Source organism: Centroberyx affinis, unplaced genomic scaffold, assembly GCF_046629955.1.
Source record: "Centroberyx affinis isolate AG114_WGS23_722 - 3 ecotype Tasmania unplaced genomic scaffold, CSIRO-AGI_Caff_v1 ptg000469l_1, whole genome shotgun sequence".
NCBI lineage: Eukaryota > Metazoa > Chordata > Actinopteri > Beryciformes > Berycidae > Centroberyx > Centroberyx affinis.
The window spans coordinates 117,870-140,581 of NW_027279127.1; the positions used below are offsets into that span (position 1 = coordinate 117,870).

At 42.0% G+C, this 22,712-nt stretch overlaps 3 protein-coding genes across 5 annotated transcripts; 1 reads left to right on the forward strand and 2 right to left on the reverse strand.

Annotated features, from left to right (window-relative positions):
• The first annotated feature begins 197 nt into the window (after positions 1–197).
• Positions 198–3,843, forward strand: smpdl3b (sphingomyelin phosphodiesterase acid like 3B). Its single transcript, XM_071517165.1, has 8 exons — positions 198–267; positions 417–630; positions 1,318–1,415; positions 1,882–2,025; positions 2,317–2,486; positions 2,644–2,824; positions 3,107–3,240; positions 3,456–3,843. The coding sequence occupies exons 1-8, from the start codon at positions 198–200 to the stop codon at positions 3,816–3,818; spliced, it is 1,374 nt and encodes a 457-aa protein (XP_071373266.1). The 3' UTR covers positions 3,819–3,843.
• A 562-nt stretch (positions 3,844–4,405) lies between these two features.
• Positions 4,406–8,852, reverse strand: mecr (mitochondrial trans-2-enoyl-CoA reductase). Of its 3 annotated transcripts, none has more exons than XM_071517167.1 (10): positions 8,544–8,852; positions 8,227–8,324; positions 7,664–7,795; positions 7,434–7,577; positions 6,245–6,347; positions 5,826–5,928; positions 5,662–5,735; positions 5,511–5,571; positions 5,304–5,376; positions 4,406–5,010 (listed from the first exon to the last, which is right to left on the reverse strand). In XM_071517167.1, exons 1-10 carry the CDS (start codon positions 8,732–8,734, stop codon positions 4,853–4,855), a joined length of 1,137 nt encoding a protein of 378 aa, XP_071373268.1. In that variant the 5' UTR covers positions 8,735–8,852; the 3' UTR covers positions 4,406–4,852. The 3 variants fall into 3 exon arrangements, with proteins under 3 accessions (XP_071373268.1, XP_071373269.1, XP_071373267.1); XM_071517166.1 differs by having other exon boundaries at positions 4,408–5,016; XM_071517168.1 differs by lacking the exons at positions 7,664–7,795; positions 8,227–8,324 and having other exon boundaries at positions 4,407–5,016; positions 8,544–8,715.
• Positions 8,853–12,844: 3,992 nt separating this feature from the next.
• lin28aa (lin-28 homolog Aa) lies at positions 12,845–21,930 on the reverse strand. The gene is made up of 4 exons (XM_071517178.1): positions 21,921–21,930; positions 20,814–20,986; positions 15,983–16,167; positions 12,845–13,064 (listed from the first exon to the last, which is right to left on the reverse strand). Exons 1-4 carry the CDS (start codon positions 21,928–21,930, stop codon positions 12,845–12,847), a joined length of 588 nt encoding a protein of 195 aa, XP_071373279.1.
• Between the last annotated feature and the right edge of the window lie 782 nt (positions 21,931–22,712).

A 22,712-nucleotide genomic window follows, 5' to 3' on the forward strand; every position in this document is an offset into this window, starting at 1 on the left:
AACATCATCTTACCTTAGGAAGAGCAGTATTTACGGTCGTCGCCAGAGCACATGAGGAAATCTGTGTCTGCTGCAAATCTGTGTCTGTCTCCTTCAAAATGACTGACAGAGTGCCCCCTATCTTTCCTTTATAGACTAGCCTACTAAACTTGAAAGATAACGGGACAGCTGTCGGATTTTGCTTGCCAGAGTCCGACATGTCTGCAACGAAGAACCTCCTGCTCCTGTCATGTCTGCTTCTCAGATGTGGAGTTCTTGCTCTGTCTGGTAAGTAGTAAGTTAGCTTAAAAAATATAATAGGCGCAGCCTGCTTTCTATTAATATGAGCAGAACTATCAATACAGTAAAGTATTTCTTGAAAGCTGCCTAGTTTTGCCGGAGCAACTGATCTCATGCGTAATTACGCATTTGTTCAGGGAACTTTTGGCACATCACAGACCTGCACTTGGACCATACTTATGAACTCACCAATAAACCCGAACGTGTGTGCGCATCCAGCGGACAACGACCCGCAGCTAATGCGGGGAATTTTGGACACTATGTCTGTGACTCGCCATGGCACCTCATCAACTCCTCGGTGTATGCCATGAAGGATATTCTGCCAGATCCGGACTTCATCGTCTGGACAGGGTAAAGGCCTATCAGTCCTCTTTAGGTCTCACTAACCAAACTCGTTAAATGTATCCCTGAAATGTCCTTAATTTCTCCTTTACATAAACATTAATTATCCATTAAAAATAACATAGCTTTAAAAAAAAAGGTAGGCTAAGGGTGTCATGGGTTTTTAAAGGATATATTCATGGGTTCATTCACGGAGACACTAGCAATTAAGGGATTTTTTTAATGCCTTTTTTCATCATATTAGAAAATTGATTCTGATCTTATCTTCTTCTTTTTCTTCTATTGTTTCTATATATTTTTTATATTACTGTTTTTATTGGTTTATACTGTCTTTTATTCTTCTGTCTTTTAACAAAGTAGGAACAACCACTAAGCTAAATTGCTTGTATGTGCAAATATACTTGGCCAATAAAATTATTCTGATTCTTAAGTAAGGAGTCAAAAATGAATGGTGTCTTTAAGGGGGGGTCTCCTCCATGAATGACTCCCTTAACTAAATTTAAGGGGATTTTGTATGTATTAAGGGGTGAATGTAAGGTTATTTTAAGAGATTCTTTGTTTTTATGACTAACTCTTGTGTAGCTTCATAACTTTCATGTTCACAGCTTTCACGAGATAACCTGTCCTGTGACAGCGTGTGATCCTGTCAATTTTCAAAGCAGCCAATTTGAAACAACCTGCCTTTTGACCTTTCAGAGATGACACACCCCACATGCCAAATGAGGATCTGGGAGAAAATAAAGTGCTCGAGATTATCAGCAACCTCACCCACATCATAAATCAAGTCTTTCCAAGTAAGTGTAACCTCTCCATGGCACCTCACCTGTTTTTCCACCTCCACAATTACCCATTTTATACATGTGTGTATTCTTGTATGATTTGTGTTGTTTTATCACTCTCTTATACTGTGTTGCATTCTTCTTGTAACCCTCTCTCTCTCTGTTTTAAATTTCCTCTCCCCTTTGAACCCCTCTCTCCTTGTTAATGGTAATGTTGTTTGTTGTTTAATGTCTCTCTGTTATGTCCCTTAATGTTGAACTTTGTATGTCTGCATTTGTATTTTATCCCCTCCCCTTTTCCCCAAGAGGCTAACCTCATGCCAGGCCGTAAATAAGAATTTGTTCTTAAGTGACCTGCCTGGTAAAATAAAGGTTAAAAAAAATGGGATGGAGAAATCATCCGAGATCAAAATATACCATAATGTCATACTTTACTTTAGTGTCTTAATGTTGATAAACTCTTTCCATCTTCACCTTTCAGGCACTAAAGTGTACTCCGCCCTGGGTAACCATGACTACCACCCCAAGAGCCAGCTTCCTGCAGCCCCGAACAACATCTACAGCCAGATAGCAGAAATGTGGCAGGACTGGTTGGAACCAGAGTCCCAAGTAACCTTTAAAAAAGGTAGTTACAGCTTCCTTTAATACTCTGAGATGTGTTCCTCTGATACTTGTTAGGGCAGCAGGGTAGCCTATACTGGTTGAAGAGACCATGCTTCAACCAGAGGACCCAGGTTCAAACCCCAGTATCGGCAGGCGTCCATCCTACTGAAGTGCCTTTGAGCAAGGCACTAAGTCCTTTCTAGGTGCTGGAAAAGTTGCTTGCCGACAGGGATCAACAAATTGTTATGAGACATGGCACAAAACACATGTCAAATTCTGTCATGTGTTTTCTTCAATGTTCCTCTTCTTATAGGTGGATATTACTCTGAAAAGCTACTGAATCGAACAGGTTTCAGGATGCTGGTCCTCAACACTAACCTCTACTATGACCAGAACAATCTGACCCAGAACATGGACGACCCGGCAGCCCAGTTTAGCTGGGCGGACCAGGTTCTTACGGAGGCTGCCAACAACAAAGAGAAGGTAAAGCATCTCTACTTTCTCTGCCTTACAAGAAGATTACATAAACAGTACCACTCATGCTACTGTAAACTAAAGATAGCTACAATTTGCTGTGGGCAATTTCTTTAAAACACTTCCTCTGTGGTCTTTGCTAACTCTGCACTGACTTGTCTGCCAGGTGTACATCATTGGCCACGTTCCTCCAGGTTGCTTTGAGAAGAAGAGAAGCAAGCTGTGGTTCACAAAAAAGTTCAACAAGCGATACGTGGAGCTAATTCAGAAGCATCACTCGGTCATCATCGGACAGTTCTTTGGCCATCATCATACTGACAGCTTTCGCATGTTCTACATCTCAGAGGGTACAATCAGATTATTGTACTACTACTACTACTACTACTACTACTACTACTACTACTACTACTACTAATAATAAGAATTTTCCTCCTCCTCTTGTGTCAGTTGGCACGGATCTATATTTTAATCAGTTTCCTTCACTGTTTTACATGTATTTACATTTCAGTTTCCTAACTGTGATGCACATTGTGACTTTCGCATCAGTGTCCGGATGTTGCCGTTTCATGACCTGGTGCCATACTGAGAGCGACAATAATCAGTGAAGAATTTCCTTCTATTTTCTACAGACTTTCCCATCAGCACCATGTTCCTAAGCCCCGGCGTCACACCGTGGAAAACCACACTGCCCGGGGTCGAGGACGGAGCCAACAACCCTGGGATTCGCGTCTTTGAATACGACACCCAAACACTCCTGGTCAAAGTAAGACAAGGCCGTTGGCACACTTCTTTATATATTTTTATTCCTAGTATTTTAGACTGAGGAACCCTTCATAGGCCCAATCTACAGGTTTTTTTTAATGTTTTTATTAGAGAAAATGTGTGAAATTACAAATGTAAAACTTACAGCTAACAATTTTCATGCACTTTCATCGTCACATTTTCCAATTTTAACCCTTCTTGTTTCGACCCACCCAGGACGTGGTGACCTACTATCTGAACCTGACTCGAGCCAATAAGGCCGAGGCGCGCTGGGAGAAGGAGTACCGCCTGACAGAGAGCTTCAGAGTACCAGACGCCTCCCCAGCCTCCATGCACCAGGTTCTGCACCGGATGGCAAACAACCGCTGCTACCTGCAGAAGTACTACGAGTTCAACTCCGTCAACTACGACCTGACAGAGTGTGACAGCGACTGCCGTATTGACCATGTGTGTGCTGCGAGAGCGGTAGACTTCGAAAGGTATGAAAGCTGTCTGGCAAAAGAAGGGGCAGCATCCGTTTATGGTGGCTTGCTGCCTGTCCTCTCTGTGGCACTGAGTCTGGTCTTGGCCAGCTGGTAATGATCATCTGTAATCACAGGACTTTAAAGCATCTCATTGAAACTTTGAACTGTCAGTGAGTCATTGGCTAGCATAGCTAAAATAAAAAATATAGAGCTTTGAGTGTTCTAAGAAGTGGCTGTGTAAATGTTTTTTCCAGAATTGTTTCAAAATTACAATATTATATTAATTATTTTGTGTCTGCTGGATTATCAGAGGATGTGTTTTCATGTTTAAAAGTATGTGTCCTCTTGTAAAACTGAGTCATGCACTATTTGGAAGCAGGGAAAAACATAACCTTTGGCTTCAATATTCTTTGATGTGCCTTCTTTACCTCACTTTCATTGATACTGCCTAAATACTTGATTTTCAGTCAAGTATGGCAAAAGAGACAAATATAGGGCTCCTTGGTGGCTCGGTTGGCTAAGGTGCATACCATGTAACCCCGATGTCCTGGGTTCACACCCAGCCTTTGTCACATATCATCCTCCTCTCTCTCTCCCAAGCTTTCCTGTCTCCCTCTACTGCATCTATGCAATAAAGGCAAATATGCCAAAATTAATCTTAAAAAAAACGAATATCATCTGTTTAAAGTGTGTTGACTTTAATTAATGATTAATTTTTTTAACAGGAAGAATCAATGCACCTTGAATATCACTGTTACCACAACAATAAACCTGTCTATTAACAATATGAATTGCACCTGCTCATGTCCATTTAACAATCAATCAATGCAACATGTTGCCAATCAAGACAGATAAAGCCGCATTATCAGGATCTGAAGATAGTTCCTGTAATTCTGTATCATTATATAAGGACTAATGGGTTTTTGATTACTGCCAGTAAACTTAGGGGAATTCAAAGTGTCACTGCAGCAGATGACTGATTCTGGACTTTGAACCTGCTACAGCAGACAGACATTTATGGAGTATGAGCTCGAGCAACGTTTTTGACGTATGGTGCGTCAACAGTGACGTGGCAGTCTTGGTGCTGCACCCAGTTCATACGCTGTGATCATGACAGTGTGGTAATTGGTTGGGGAGACCTCAGTCAGGTCACATGACGAGGACCTGTTTGGCTGAGGTGAAAGGCTGCGTGGCTGCGTCCAGAGCTTTGCGGTAGTCTTGGAGGCCCAGCTCGGCACAGGCAGGCGCCGTCAGCTTCCCCTGCCGGATGAGGGAGCACAGTTCATCCATCATGGCTCTGAAGGCCCCTTCATCTGGGGAGAAATGTAGTAGAATGTCTTATGAAATCCCTGAAATCCCTGTCTTAGAATAATAATAATAATAATAAACTTTATTTATAGAGCACTTTTCAAAACACAGTTACAAAGTGCTTTACAATTAAAAGAAGTATAAAATGAATCAATGAATGCATATAAGGTACAACAACAGTTGTAGGGTAAAAACCAGACTTCAAATGACTTTAAATGTTTCAACTTTTTTTTAAAGATGCAAGATACACTTTAAGATGTAAAAATACAATACTAATTCAATACAGACTCACCATGCGAGTGATCTCTCTTCCACTGTGTGACCCAAAAGCCCCGCAGCTTCACATCCTTGAAAATAAGAGCGCTCTGCAGAAAGCAAGGTCAGTTGAGTAAGTGTACAGCGCAGCAGCACAGACGTGGGTGAATTAATTACCTTGGAAAAACTTGTCTCTGGGAAATGCAATGTCAAATCTGGAAGGCTATGGGACGCTTCATCTTACCACAGGGACGGTGACTGGCTGTTTGGCCATGCCTCCATACGTTACCATGGACCCTCCGACCCTGAAAACAATGAGAAATATGGTATTTTACGATTGGCTTTCTCTTCACTGTAAGAATAACAAGTCAGCAAAGAATATTCAACATCCTCACTGTAGGTGACGGAGGAGTTCTGTTGCACTCTTCCCTCCGACTCCGTTCAGTGCCAGTTTAGGCCTTGGACAGCTCTTTAGAAAAGAAAAATCACAACCATTTTTATTCATCTATAGGCAAAACCACAGGACAGAATCTTTAAAACTGTGCTTGGACTCACAGACCTTGAACAACTCCTTCATCTCAGGCCGCCTCAGCGTCTCCTCTTTGATCACATGACTGGCCCCTATAGCCTTCAGCCTATCACTGAGCTGTGTGAACTCTGGCCTGTGAAAGGGGAGACACAATGAGGAAGTTCATTACAGTCATAAATTTTGACACACAAAGACAAATTCTCTCTCTGTCACCCTTGGACAAAAAGACCCGAGTATCACAGCTAGTTGTCCTTCAGGGACTGGCTGATAAACCCAGCTAATGATTAGGACTGAAAACCTCCCAAATCTCCTCAAAAGACTGCATGTACTTAGCTGGGGTGTGTGTGTGTGTGTGGGGGGAGCAAACTTGTAACCTTGTCACTAATTTACAGACATTTGCTACAAAACACAGTGTCTTTAAAGAGTCAGTGTAGTGTGACTGGGTTCACCTGTCTCGGACAACGTTGATAGTGTTTATTCCCCTCGCAGCAGCGATCTGTATTACTGCCTGGCCGACTCCACTGTTGGCTGCATTCTGGATCACAGAGTCACCTGAAAGGAAAGCAGACAGAGGCAAACCATTACATGATGTCTATGGCTTCTTCACATCATGTCATATTTACAGAGGTGATAAGGTATATAAGACCCGCACACTGCTAGAATTGATGCGTATAAGTATATGTCCAGAGGCAAAATTAGAAAAATGCTTATTTTAATTAGCTTACATGATACTTACAAAGTGCAAAAATGTGCTCAAGTGCAAAAAGGCGAAGTAACACAAATGTTTTGGTTATGCAACCATCATCAGTGTCCTAAATATGGGCAAACACACCGTTATCAAAAGGAGGTGTAGGTTAGGCTATATTGGTGTAATATTTACAAAGGTAACATAGGTATACCCTGATGAAGACAGCTTATCTGTTGAAACATCAGTAAATAACAATACAAAAGTGTTTCATTAGATATCCACCATTTGAAAACACTGACACCTCCTCAAACAAAATGATGGCTGGTATTAAAGTTAAGTCCATTGTTGGTAATCATTAAAGTTAATAGTCATTTTAAGACCTTTACTTACAAAACAGTTATGCTTTTGAGGATAGAATCATCTGCAATTCTGAAATATTTGTAAAATGTTTCCCAAATGGATATACAGCATTTTGCAGATGGAGCTTTGAGTGTGTAAAGTATTCCTTCCCATGTAAGTTCACGCTGCCAAGCACCTCACCAAGATTATGGTATGTGTTTATTCATTCCTTTATAGATTTTCACAGGCATTGCATAACTCTCCGAACATGTGTCTTTCCTGCATCTATCCTTCACTGGTACTTTAGAGGCCACTGTCACTTATCAAAAGTTGTGAAGTAGGCTACAACTTAGAAGGAATATATTAACATAACTCACAGGATTTGTCGGCACACTATTATTTGCTCCCTCTGATTGCTGAAAAGTGAACAAAACTTCAATTTGCCACACATTTCCTTTTGGAAATGGAGTAGGAGCAAAAATGTGTCCAACCCTGTATGTGTAATCCAAGTGTTTGGAGTCCTGTAAAAGGAATTGATGTTTTGGATTTTGGTACACTGTGTTAAGTGAGAAGCAGCACATCATCAGCCCCTGTATGTGGAGACTGACTACCTGGCTTGAGGTCCTCAAAGTCAGAGAGCATCCTGAAGGCGGTGCAGGGGTTCACCCCCAGCGTGGCAGCGGACAACAAGGGAATGTCACTGGGCAGCGAGATCGTATCGTCCTCCGCTAGTACCGCTGCTGTCCTCCACGTCCCTGCTCACACCCAGGCAGAAAATCACACCTGAGAGACACAACAGTGACATTGCAGACTCACTCCTCTCTCTCTAGAAGTCATTTACCGAGCCCGGCGTCTCTTGGGATGACCCAGTCTCCTGTTTTGAGGGACTTCACCTGGCTGCCCACCTCCACCACCTGGGCCACCCCCTCGTTTCCCCCTACTGCCGGGAGGTCAGGGAGGATGGCATAGGTACCTGGAGAAGAGTTATGGGTAAACAACTGATCTTCATGCCTGTCTAAGTGGTTAAAAAAAATACTGTGTGCTGTGTTCGCTCCATTGTTTTTACTTGCTAAAATGATTAGCCTATGTAATAAATGAGCTAAGACAAATCTGTCTTTGAGTTTATAGTGTGCAGCAAACCTAATCTCCTATAGACTATCATGCTTCTCCTGTATTTGAAGTCCAAGCTGTGCAGAGGTCACTTCACTTGTTTGCATTACTGTGTGCTGAACTGCTGTCATTGACCAATCAGTATGCTGACATTACTGATCTTGTTTCTTCTATTCTATTCTTCTAAGTAGTTTGGTGTGAATGGCTGTTGTAACTACTTGGTGAATGGGTGTGTAATTGTTTTGTTTCTTATAACATAAACGTTTTTAATTAATTAACTGTAATATTTACTACCTTGAATCATGTTGATGTCTGACGGGTTGATTGGGGCTGCCAGCATTTTAACAAGAACCTCCTTTGCACCTATGGAAGGAAGATCCACGTCCTCCAACCTGGCAACCATCAAACTTGTGTCATGATATTGATTAAATGAATGATTTTTATGCTATTAACGAGTATTCGTATTTGATAAATAACTTTAGACATGGGTTTATAGTTTTCTATGGATTGCAGGTAGCATGCTCGCGTTAGCCACGTCGTTAGTCACGTTTACAGACGCATATCTGCATCCACACAGTCAGAGCAATGCAGGTGGAGGTGCATATTCTTACTGGACAACTTGGGAGGGGTCTCCATGGTTTCTGTACACAAGTGCCGTGCATCTCTGTGCTGAAAGCCCAGCTGAATGACTGAAGTGAGTAGTGTTAGCTCTCGTGTGTGATGACAGCCGCAGCAGGGCGGCGGAGAAACTTCTGCATGTTGTCTGACTTCTTAAACAGGCCGCGAGGAGCGGGGGCGACATTGCGAGCGAGGACTTCACTTCAGAATATAAAAATAGCTATAATGGTCAGTCAGAGTTAGTATTTGAAGTGTGAATGTCGCCTGCTAGTCGTCCTCAACACCTACAAGCACCGGCCATGTTGGATTTACCCATGAGGCTTTGGTGGAAAATGTAAACAATGAACAGCGCCCCTGGTGGCTAAGCACGGTAATGCACAGCCATTAGTCAAGAGCAGTGGTTCCCAAAGTGACCAGGCAGGCCAGAAAAATAAGGAAAAATATTAATTTCACTGTTATTTCACTCTCTGGAAGACTGTACAATGAGATACTGCATAACAGGTTTTACTCTTTCTGCTGCTGCCTCCACACCTGCAGTGTCATATCTAACAAAAAAACCTCCTCAGGTGATGGTCCTTAGGACAAATGGAGGTCCATGGTCTAAATACAGATCAGTTCGGGGGGTCCTTTACATTAAATTTTTTGGAAATCCCTGTTGTAACAGAAGGAAGACAAATAGACACAAAAAGCGCATGTGAATATTGACATATTTATTAGGAAATGGAGCAGATCTTTACATATAGAAACATAATCACAGTAATACTTTGAATAGCCTACATGCTGCTTACCATTGACAAACTAGCCATTAAATTGCCTGAGGTCAAGTTAAATGTAGTTTTATGGCAGTAAACATTGATACATTCTTCAGTAATAAATGCACATTTTTGGAAGAGGTTTCAGCCATTTACACCATAGATACAACATCACAAATGAAATGGCTGATGGTCACAAACAAGATGTTACATAAAAAGCACACGCAAGACACGAGGTAAAGTGTGATACAGTATGCTTTTATGTGCTTCAAATGTTACCCTGAGCACATTATACGTCCCTGGATTTTTAAGGTATATCTAACCCATCTAACACCCAACAATCAAATCACAATAACACATCACTGGGGAGTCAAACAGGTTTGTTGCAATCAGAACGTCTGTCATGGACTTTTGTTTTCAAATGATACTCCGAAAACATCACTAAGTTATATACAGCAGAATATTGCAAACATTACAATACACCACTTTGCCACTTTCATTCGACCTTGATCTAAACAATCGGTATCAAAATAAGTAGAACTTGAGTTTGACACATGAGGTATTCAATGGTTTCACAGATTTAAAAAAAAAAAAAAAAAAAATACTGAATCATAGAGATTGATGAACAAAAGTCCTGTTTGTGTGTCTGTTTTTTAATGGAAAGACTGGAAAGTATTCAAGTCAGAGGATCCTACTGTTACTGAAATGAGGAGTAAATTCAACTGAAACATACTGAAAAAAGTCACTTGCTTCAACAATCTTTTCCATTCTTTCGTATCCTGAGTGAATTTTTTTTTTTTTTTTTTTTTTTAAGTATCGCTTATGTAATCTTAAAACTTGGAAAATTTGTATCCCACCACCCAAAGGCAGAATCTGGGTATGAAACAACATTTGATGAGTGTTAAGTAAGTCATCCATGACACATTCTTTTTGTCACAAGCATTGATAGTCTGAAATACCATGTATTGGCCATGTGTTGAGACGAGACAACCCCAATTAATATTCTACTAGCCCCAATCCCTTAACAATATTCTACTACATCCCCATCTACAACGATTATAGAGGAAAAATACAATAATAGCGGAACATTTTCTTCATATTATATCATGGCATGTTATGTCAAAGAAGAGAAAATAAAGAACATCATCAGACTAGGTGCATGATAAATTGACAAAGTATAGGTACAAGTCAAAAAGCCTGTTAATCTCAATGAAAAGACATCTAAACTGTTACAGAATTTGTATCTTTGTACTTTCTGTGGATGAGCCCAGAAAAGTTTCACTGTTGCACCAAGACATTCAAAAGACTCTACCAAGGCTCCCTTGTCCTTTGCTTCGCACCAAACATCATACATACAAACATTGCATCCCTACTTTGTCATGAATGAACACTCCTTGACTCCTTCCAATCAATCTGAATTATTCCCTGAGTTTTCAGATTGGCGATTCCTGAGACAAGCCTGAGAGTGGAGGTTCTACTATTTTTTTTTTTCCTTTTTTGCCACCAGCAATCAACTGTATGCAGTTTATCAAAATCGAAAAAAAAATATATAAAAATATGGAACACATATTCAAAAAAAGATTAAACTGAATATAAAAGAAATTAATGCATCTTACACATGATTAGTGCAGAGTAACATTGCATTGGTTTTGGCATAGATAAAGAGGTATTACAATGAGCCCCCCCTTCTGGAAGGTTCATTGAGCATAAAAATAGAGAAAAAAAAAAATCACACAAGGCAAAGGAAATAAAACAAAGTCACAGTTTACAAAAGAAGTCCTCATAATGCCATGTACCTGCTCAGTAAGTACATTGTAACTCTTGTTGTGTATTCTATCATTATTACACTGTATCATACTGCACTGAATTATTAAGGACAGTGACAATGATTTATCAAAACAACAGTTACTAAGCACTGATACTGATACTTACACAGTAATATGAGCACCCTGATGTTAAAAATACGTTACCCAAATAAATTCTCATGTCAAATGTAGCTTTGAATGACATTCGGCAGTTTTCTGATGTCTAGTAGAACATTCATCGCTGAGCGGGCTTCAAAGGGAGTGAAAGGAGAAGCTGCAGCACACTTGGATGAAAATAAATAAGTAGAATGATTTTTAAAAGGCTTTAGAATAATTTTACATATATATTAATTGGGTGTACAAGTCTTGTCAGCTTCTCCTGTAAAACGGGAGTAAAATGCTGATTAGCTAGTTCTACATGCTCCTCCGTGCAGGCTTGGTGTTCCTGAACTATTACCCTACTAAGGGTTATAGGAGGTAATGTCTTAAATAGCTACCTAGTAATGGACCACAATGGATGAAAACAGAAACACCAGCCTTCCTACTAGCAACATCATGCCTGATTCTGCCTCAGTTTATTCAAGTATCAAGAGGAGAGCTAGCTGAACCACTCAGTAACTCAGTCCATGTCAAGTATCTTACTAGAGCTGGTGTTGTACATTATTGGGTATAGTACCACATTGGTTGGAATTATATCAAATCCAAATGGAAGTACTTACAAAGTAGCAGTATTTTGCACAGCAGCCAATAACATGAGAACATACTGCCACTGGGAAGTTGATTTAGGTAATGCTTCCAGTTCCCAGAAAACTTTTGGGAGTGTATTGGTACTAATGACACTCCTACATAAATACTGTAGTGCAAAAAGGATTTGATTTAATCCCAATTTACATCACAATCTCCAAAACTGTATTTCGAGCAGAGAATATTTGGTTTACTATCAGTGGCTAGGATAACAAGTTTCGTAGCAGACCAAACATGCATCGATGAGGTAGACCGCGCACCTTAGACAGCCAGCGAAATGCTGGACCAAAATAATGAAATGACACAAATAACTCCAACCAAAAGCTGGCAAAGACTTCTGGTCTGACATTCATTTGGCCCCAGGAAATCTGGATGGTCACTTGCAATATCGGCAGATGCCAATACATTGCCTATAGCTATACCCTAAACCCCATCCCACGTGTTTTCACGTACCCGCCCATTCCCCATGCGATATGCAATCTAACATTCATTACAGAGGTACTGTCACGTCTCTGCCTTGTCGGATAGTGAGGTGTAACAATCAGGAAAGAGACAAAATGGTAAGGCAGCAGAAGTGTAGCTCTATACTTATCACAGTGACTGAGTATTATGCAAAAGCAGAAGAGGTCGAATGCCCACAAGAGAGGCACAGTATCACATAAAAGAAAACGCAGATCCTACAAAAAAAAACATCAAAATAATCTGTTATATGGCATAATTCACTACAATCTCAAACCCCTGAATCAACAGCAATGATTAATACATTTAGAAGGCTTCCTGAGTGCAATAGTACAGCAGTATTCCTGAGTGTTACACCAAATGAAAACAACAACTTCAGCAACATTCTTCATGAGCAATATTTTTTTTTTCAACCTGAGGTAGTTCCAAAAGCAGCTTCAGCAGGTGGAAGGGATCTTGGTGTCCCTTCTCTCCAGTAAAGCAGTTTGATTGGCCTCTGTGCTTCCCCGGCTTCCTTGCTGCACATTTCCTTGTTCAATCAGAGGTCTCCGGAGGCGGTGCCGACTGGCTGTGCTCCTCCTCATCCCCTTTCAAGGAGGAGGGTTTTCCCTGAGAACCTGGTGAGGACTGCTGTGCTTTGATTGGGCAGTTGGCGACCATGTGGTCAATGCTCTGGCAGAAATGGCACTTCTTAGGCTGAGGTGGTAGCTTGCACTCTTTGGCATGGTGGTCCAGGCCTCCGCAGTTGTAGCACCTACAAGAGGAGGGAGCATTCAGTCAGGACAGCTGGAATATTCGCTTTACTGGCACCTGTTGGCCACTAGATGGCAATATTTCATTTGAATTGGTTTGAGTCTGCAGTAAGCCATAAATCTTGCAAGGGCATTCCAGGTCACCCACACTGCTCTCTGAACAGGGCACTAGATTGAAACATCATTCCACACGTCAAGTCATTTCTTAGATGTTCCTAAAAAGATAATGCTTGCACAACTGTATGTATGGGCCAGGTGCATCAGAGGAGAAAGATAAGGTCAAGTCAGAATGTTGTGTCTTGAAATAAAACCCTTGTAAGTGAAGACATTGTGCGGGAGTCTACAGATTTTGACTACTTCTTCGATGTTTAAAACCACTCCAGGAGTTGTGAGATCTGCTTACTAGCAACCTTGCAGAAAAGCAGGGGTTTCTGGATGGGTTACATATTCATTTTGGAAATGTAGATCATAATCAGCGAGTGGGCTGCAGAATTAGAAGAATTAACTTTGCATATGCTTAGTACTTTGGCAGTGTTCCTATTTTGCAAGGGACCTGGCATGGTTATTATATTCCGCATCATCTCCGAGTATCATAAACAGATTTCCCTATTTGTCAAATTGGCTATTCTGAAATTAGGCCTCCCGTTACACTCTATTGTACCAAAGTGAGAGATCCATTTCATCGGCATTGAACTGAAGAAGTGGACATAGTGAGGGGTCAGTGGTAGCCATCAACCACCTCTGTTCAAACATGGGCTATAGAATGGCCACGCGTGCAGGGCTGGAAGACAGATGGGTGGTGGGCGTGGGCCGGTCAGTCAGTGCCACTGCGGACCCCCTGCCACCATTGTAGCGGCAGATGAGGTTTGGACAGGACGGCTGCCGAGGGGTCAGTGTGTCTTTGTACCAGCGGCCGTTGGGGTGGCGTCAAGGTCTATACCGTCACAGAAGCTCCCTACATCGGCATTGATCAGGGAGCGAGTGCAGGGAAGGGGAAGTGCTCCTTTGTCTAAAAAAGCTGCAGTAATGACCTCTGAACCCTGACCCCACCCACCCCACCCCCACCCCCACTCCCCCTCCTCGGTTCTCTAACCCCCAATCCCATCCCAGCCCCCAACCCTCTTGCATTTACTCATACACTGTTGCCATGACAACAGTGACCTTTCACCCCCCCTGCCCGGGCTCTTGCATCTGTTATCAATTAAATGGACAGGAGCTTTTTCCCTCCCTGAGTCATATATACACTCACTAAGGTGGTCTATGAAATGTGGAATGAGAAACAGTGGTTCGTTTTGGTGGCTAACTGTGGTCATGTTGTCATAAAGACCGCTGAAAAAAAAAAAAATGAAATACAAAAATGAAAACACCAACAGCCTTGCTTTCTATTTCTGAAAATGGAATATGATGATCGTCATTGGTAATAACTTTAGCGATATAGAAAATATCAATATATCTTATAAATCATAAACAAAATGGTCCAAATGGCCAAAACAATGAAACACCATCCACCGTTGCATAATGAAATATGCTAGAGGGGAATGATATCTACCACAAGGATCAGTGTGCTCTGGGGAGAGTTATTGAGCCACATCGGGCCTCCCAGGACTCTTTGAGGCGGTAATGATCTCCGTTCTCACACTGACTACTCTCTGGCTCTAATCACAACTGACAGGGGGGGTGAAGTTGATACACCTCTAACCCCGCGCTATATTGATATTCAAAGAACGACCCAAAATGATGGCCCCCTTAACTCCTGTTTTCTTCCATTGGGGGGCACATTGTTGCCATCAGATGAAAACCTTGGATTGTCAAAAAGGGCCAACATTTCAGGAATTAAAAGAGCTGTACTTTCAGATTGACTACCATATATTTTGAAAGGTTTTGAATAGCTATCATGGACACTGGAGTCGTGGAACTTGCTCTACCTATGAAGGACCATGTACACATTCAGTTCCAAGTAAAAACATGAAAATCACCACATTTGCAGGTGTAAGGTTTTTCTCCAGCAGTAGAGCTAAGTTTTACTGGCTCTACATTTTAACCATGTTGATTAATGCTTATGTTATCTGAATCTAGATCTTTCCAGTTGCTAGTTGGGTGGTGGTGGTTTTGGAGCTACAAATCATATTGGTGGAAGAGGCTTTGGAAGAGAGAGAGAGAGTCAGTGGGTGTGAATCCACTGGGGGCCTACAGATTTAAACAGTTATTGATCCAGGTCACACGTCAAGCCTGCTGGTGTGACCCTAGCTAGGACCAGGGTGGGGGTTGGGGTCGAGGCAGAGGAAGGAAAATAGGGAGAAACTAAAACACCATTGTACGTCTGATCCAAACTGGACACTACAATGAGTGTTTGTAGATTGAAGACACCTATCTTTCGACCATTTAAGGGTTGCTAACATGCAGGTGTATATGAGATCTGTGTAAAGGTAAATGTAGTTGTGCTTTCCAGTTCTATAATTCAAGACATCATTTTTTATATCTAAAAACATAACTCGGTCCAACACCATATCAATATACCGTGCTGAAATGAGTTGTTATGACATTTCTAATGCTGGCAAAGAAAAACACATTGATGAACAGTAGCCCAGTAGTCATTTGGTTGTTCAATTTGGGAGTTCTTAGGCATAATTATCTGCAAAATACCTTCTGGTATTGATAAGTTATGCATCCAAAGCAGCAGGGAGGCAAAATAATGAAGCACACCATTAGAAAGCAGCTCACAGAGGCTATAGAATAATGCACAATACTCATTTTCACAATTTACTTGACAATGAGATGTTCCACAATGGTTACCTCCAACTAATTAGTCCTGTTCATTTGCCATCGGAAAGGAAACCTAAAAATTTCTTCACTGTTTGAACGTGTTTTGAACATGTATTTTCCCCAGATTGGACCTTAAAGAAAGGACGCCGCTGCTTACCTATCTCCTTTGGAACGCCGCTTCTGGACGTTCTTGCCTTTGGGTCTCCTCTCGCTGCCCACACAGTGGATGCCCCCTGGTCCTGTAACTCTCTGGGACTCCAGGCCCTTTGACGACTTCTTGAAGGTGAACTCGACCGCCTCGCCTTCCTTCAGACTGCGGAAGCCTTCCATGTGCAGCTTGCTCTGAAAGGGACAGGGGGAGAGGATTCAGTATCAAAATGTTGTGTGCCATCTAGGGAACAACAGTTTTGTAGTGACTGAACCATTGGAAACCTCTGTTACTCATGTGTGATACGTATGATAGAAAGATTTGGAGACACATCACCAAGGAACTAATGTGTGTGCTTAAACCTTTTCCACATCTCAAACAGAGATAACACAGTTGTTGCATCTTAGTGTGACATATAAATAATGATGGCAACTTGATCAAAAACATATTATACCATCAGTGACCAACTCAACAATGAGCATGTGGAGACTTTGCCCCTTGAGAACAACCCCCACCCAATTTTCACTGTGTGATAGCATCAGAGCCCGATAGGACTTATCAGGCATCTGGTATTTTAAGGTCATCATTATGTCTCACCTGATAAATAAACAAGCACTACAAAGCTTGCTGTTCTCACTCTGCCCAACAGTTTGTCCCCACTGCCCTGCATAAAGGTGCTGTTGCCTAATGCTGGCGTGTCTTTTCTCTGTGTTTGAGTGGTAAACCTGATGAGGATAACCTTCAACCCATCCCCCCCTCCGGAGGAACAGCATTCCGCACTGCTGCCCCCACCCCCAGCCCTCTTCCCACCCACATCACAAAGCTCCACTAACACTGACCACCACCACTAAAACTGCAGGATGCAGGGAATAGTGCTGGGGGTGGGGGTGGAGTGAGAAGGGAAGGGGGCTTGTAATGCTGGGGGGTTGGGGGTCAGTGGGACATTCCTTGGATAGTTGTTTGGCAGAGAGGCATGCAAGATAAAAGTTGGGGGCAAGCTCTCTTGGTCAAAATGATTGATATCTCCCTTTGATATCAGTGCCTGAATAGATGACATCTTCTTTGTGATCAAAAAACCTGTTAAAAACATGCCAATTTCACTTCACAGCTTGTTGGATGAATGGCATCAATGCAGGGGCTTACCAATTTCCTCATTCGCAATCAATTAAACCATTTGGAGTGGCATTAATCGGTAAGGTGGGACAATGGACCTGTACAAATTGTGTTTGAATATGCCAAGAGTACAAAGTACTCTAGCCTCTCCCATTCCACAATGTTCACCTGATGTGACCTTGGAAAACATTCCTAGAAGAGAATAATAGCCTATCCAGAAGAAGAACCATCTCAGAGAGGAAACAGAGTGGAAGGAAGGTATGGTGTGCATTAAGCCATAAAAATTAGAGACAGGCCAACTCCGTAACATGGGAAACCTCTGAAAACTGCCTATAAACTATAGCAAGCAGTTGAGATTGACAGAAAGATCCTTGATTTTGAATAATCATGAATCCTATTTGCCTTTCTTTCATGGCTGAGTGAATTCACATCTGTCTATCTAGCGCAGTCAATGGTCCCCATTCAGAATTTGCCAAAACCACCAGTAGTTGAATCAAGCTCACAAGAAAGTCAATGGTCTTTACAACATTAAATAAATTAAAACAGCAGAATGCTTTAGGACAAGTTATATTTTAGAAGATGCAGGGGGTGAAATTTTATGTTTTTCTAAACATCTCTGGAGTGTTGCGGCCTATTACTCAAATGACTCTCCAAGACTCATTTTCAGATTCATCACTTGGTTAAGTCTCCAAAATCCATAATGCAACCATTCAAAACACTGGCATTCTGCTAACTAGCAACACCAGCAATGCCTGCGCCATGAAAATGAAAGTGCCATCTTCTCTAATCCTCTGACGTTCATTAACAGACAACAGCAGATGAGCATCTGCTGCAAAGTCATAGGCGGAGGGGAAACACGATTGGTCATCCATAACATTTGGGTGGCAGCATGGACGTCCGCAGAGCACTGGCCCCATTGTGCTTCTGCCCCGGTGACCGTTAACCCACTTCCTCTCACATGTGTGACCTTCCCCACCCCCATGAAAGTCCATCCCCAGCCACATGCCCAAATCACAAAGCAAGTTATTTACTGGCGGGGCAGGTATACGATTGAGGTATGTTCTTTAACATGAAGAACCTGATGGAGAGGTGTGGAGGCAACACTGGGGTCTACTGTAAGCTCTGCCCACAATGGGTCTGGAAGCCGAGGGAGGCAGAGAAAGACATCAGAGCTGTGAAGGACAATGGGAGGATTGCTGCTGAGACAAAGAGGGGCTCGGTCACGGCCGAGGGGAGAGCTTCATTGGGATGCATGGCCCTATTGTCCACCTGCACAAAGGCCAGAGGACCCCGGGAGTTAATGTTCCCTGACACGCGGCCACTAATTTTAGGGCCAGGGCCTTGCCGTTGCCATAGCCCCCATACATCCATCATTGACACACGTGCTTCTATCTTTTCTGGTGATGGAGAGGGGAGGAAATCATTGGATACGCTTCTCTTGCGGATATGATGAGAGCGGTCACAGTATGAGGACACGGCTTAAGTAAAGCAGTGGACACGGTGTTCACATCTGTGAGGTCTAGCATGTGAGGTTTGGAAGCTAGATCAGCGTCACAACGGCTTTGCTCCCTCAACTCAAGCTTCCTACGAACTATATGGTGCAATAATCCAATTGCTTTCATGACAAGGAGACGCAGGGTTTTGGATCTACTTCAGGGACATTTCAATCAGCATATCAGTTAATGCCAGGACTCACAGGTCATTATGCCAGCTAACATCCCCTATTTCTATTACAATGCAGACAGCTTCACAGCTTTGAAACGAAGTTTCTATCCCTGATTCAACTCAAGTTTAGGTTTGCAATATGAGTCATCACAAACCGACTTCCTGTGTCTAGTCAAAACATATTCCAAATCTCAACTGCTCAACAGAAAATTAAACAAATGTTCCTATATGCATCATCATAAACACCGGCCTTAACTGAGAGCAGATTAACGGAAAACTTAAACAATCTGAGTGAGTCAGCTGCTGAAGTCTGAATTCTTAGCAGGTTCTTAACCGAGTGTGAGATATGTCCATCCATTTTGTGGATGCACTTAAGAAATTTGTATAAAAAGCTACATCTCTGAAAAGGAAATGCACTTTGGGGGGACAAATGCCTCCACAGCTGGGGGTCTTGAAAGGTGGTGGCATGGTGGTGAGGGGAAGGAAATTTAAGCAAGATAAACCCAGAAAAAAAAAAACAACCCACACACACAGGGGGCCGCGCAGACAGCAAAGAGCCTTTAATCACTTTATGACAGGAACCTGAGGTGAATGAGCAGCTAGTGGGGACTCCTCTCATTCAGATGCTAAGTCTTTATCTTATCAGACAGCAGCGGAGGGGCTCATTCACACGAGAACTGGGAGGGAAAAGCACTTCCCCCTCCCCCATTAGTAAAAGGTGAATGAAGGCTTTGGCTAAACCTGGATGAACTGGGTAGTTTTCCATCTACATCTGCAGGTCAGCATCAGAGAAAGAAATGTAAAAACCCTTAATTAAGAATGCAAGGAGGATTTGGTTCACTTCAAGAGAAGATAGAGCAGAACAGTATCAGGCCTACCAGAGTATCTAGAGATACACTCATCCTACAACAAACAGCTCTCCACATTAGACAAAAACTTGTTTGAGAAAACAGCAGCTTTCATGTATAACCTAAGAGTCTAAGTTATGTAGTTGATGTGTTGTATTCATTGTCTTCATTCCACTGCCACTTACATCCAACTTAATGAAAAAAGAGATAAATCAGTGGAAATTGTGTTAAACTGATACATACATATATTGCATTTTGAGGGGGGAGGCAAAGTCAGAGAGAAGTAAAATAAGGTGACAAATAATTCTGGCTACCAATTTAATCACGTAAATTTGGAAGATTACTTGCCCACATCGCAAGCCAATCTTTGTGTGCAATGATGCAATCATTTATGAATAATCTAAAAGCTTCCATGATATCAGGTGATGAAGTAGAAACTATAACTTTCAGTCATCATATTGCAAACAGCCACCAAAAAACAGTTATAGTTTGAGAAGATGATTCATTTATGGGGGTTCCCCTTAAAAAGACCCTTCCTTCAAGCACCATACATTACTTTGATACTGCTATAAGATCTAACCCTAACCCATACATTCACCCCATAAAGATTTATGTCAGCCTAAAAAGGTGAGTGAGCTCTGTTCTGTATATAAAACCTTGAGTTTACGTGGGTTTACCTTCCACTACATCATATCTGTCCCTCTAGATGACCACGAGGGAAGCTGCTCAGGTCTCCTCTGCCTGCAACACGTGTTCCCCAGAGGAGCAACACCCACTACACTGCAAAAAACATTCATCTCCACAGCACATTTCATCTTGTATCGGGGCTTCAAATCGTTGTTTTCCTCAAACAAGTGAAAATTCTGCCGACTGGATGAGAAAATTCCACGTGCTCTCAATGCAAATCAAATTGTTTTCAATATATTGTTTTAATTAGGCCTACGTGTCTATTCTTGATACAAGTGGGATCATTTGCCTGGTTTCAAAATACTGACTCTAGTTTCTGAAACAAGTGAAGCTGCTTTGGAAATAAGTGGCTTCATCTCACCCCTAATGCTAAAGATTTCCACTGGTTTTAGGAAGAACAGACTAAATGACTCGGTAAGATGGACGTTTTTTGCAGTGTAAAGCTGCACGGTGTATCTTAGTTTCGTCGCAATATTGATACTACCCTAGTGTAACAGTTTCGACCTCCAAACAGATAGTCATCCTACCTGATGGACAAACACATCAACCGGCTCGTCCAGTGTGACTCCCTCCCGGCTGGTCATGGACAGGAACCCGAAGCCCATGCGGACGTTGAACCATTTGCACACGCCGAGCCCGTGGACAGGCTGTGAATCTTCCTCGGTACTCGGCCCTTCGTCCTCCTCCGTCTTGCACACTCCTGCAATTTCAAACATATTCAATTAAAGATGCAGAAAAACTCCCATGTCGAGGGAAAGGCGCGCGTGGCTCCTCAGGTCAGCGGTGCTAGAAAAGCGCACACACCAGCCCGAAACACGCAAAATCGCAATAAGTGTGGTTTCTGGTTTGGAAAACACAAGAGCTTTTTCGTTTCATGTATCCTTTGCTGTGACTGCAATGCAACTTCGATACAGTAATCTCGTCAACATTTTTGACCAAATTTCACCCAAAAAAATCCCCTGCTGAATTGAAACAAATGAACAGCGTGTGCATTTAAGGCCTACAATCTTTATAAATATGCCGGACATTTCCAGCCATATACAAACTAAAGTAGTTTTGGAGGCTATAAGAAATCAAAGATTCTAAAGAGCATGTAATTTATTGATACAAATACTGACTGAATGCTCCATGCGTAAACAATGCGTGAAAATGCTACATTATAGCCATTACTTTACAAAAGATAGGCAGTTTTCCCCCAAAACAAGTTCCTTAACATTTTTAACTCGGAAAGAAAAAGGCATCTTCGTTTTGTTACTCGACCTGGAAATTCCTGGTTGGAAACAGAGCCCATGTCTTCAGTTCTGCCTTGAGTCAAAATAAGCACCCAAGCTACAGTATCCTCTTTAGCCCTCAAGCTGGGTAATCCTCGCAGACTGCCACTTTCATGCAAAATGCTGTGAAAAGCAGAAGCTGCGCTGCGAGAGGGAAAGCGGGAGAGGGAGGTAAACAAAGGGGGGCTGGCAACCTATTCCCCCTAAACAATGAGGGGTGGGGGGTCACCGGGCAGAATTTTGTTGAAGAATCCCTCAGAAAATCTCAAAGACAATGCAAGGAAACCCAGCCCCCCTTCAGAAACCACCTCCACTCTTCCCAGAGATAACCCCCCAAAACTGAGAGCTTTAAGTCAAACATACCTTCTGCCATGTTTCTGGAGTTTAGTCCCAGTGTTCACCGTTGTGTCTTGACCCAAAGCGTTGGGAGACGTATTTTTTTTCCCCTTTCTCTCTCTCTCTCTGTCTCCAGCAGTGGTCAGCTCTGTTGGTCAATACAAATGACCATTTCTCACCCTCAGCAACAAACCCCCCACACTCTCGGTCATGTCCACGTGATTCACAATTATAGTCCCTAAGGATATTGCACATTGTATGACGGAAGGGCCCAAATGTGGCAAGCAACCAATCACTCCTAACGAAAAATCCCTATAATATTCCTATAATATCCATATAAAGACTCAACAGTGCGCCTGTGGCTGTTTACTGTTGTTGTCATTTGTGGTATTATTATTATTATCTCCTATGATACCAGTACAGGAAATTGGTTTCATTACTCATCAGTGAGTTTATAGTGACCTTATTGTATTTTGTAGTATTTGTTTTCCATCTCCAATGGCATTGCTATAATATCCCTATAATATTCCTAAAATATTAATGTAGGGACTTTTAGTTTTGCTGTGACATTTGCATATATCATTCTAAAAATCATTATAGGATTAATATAGATATTTTTCGTTAGCCTGGAAAGATAGGCCTTATTTTAGTTCAGTTTAGGGCTTTTAGTTTTGCTCTGATATTTGTATAGCATCATTCCAAAACTGATCACTGGCTTACTTCAGTTATTTTCCGTTAAGGACAAGAGAAACGACCAGTGCTTATCCAAAAAGCTTTTCTAGTTATCACACTATCTGACTAATCTCCATTCTTCTGACC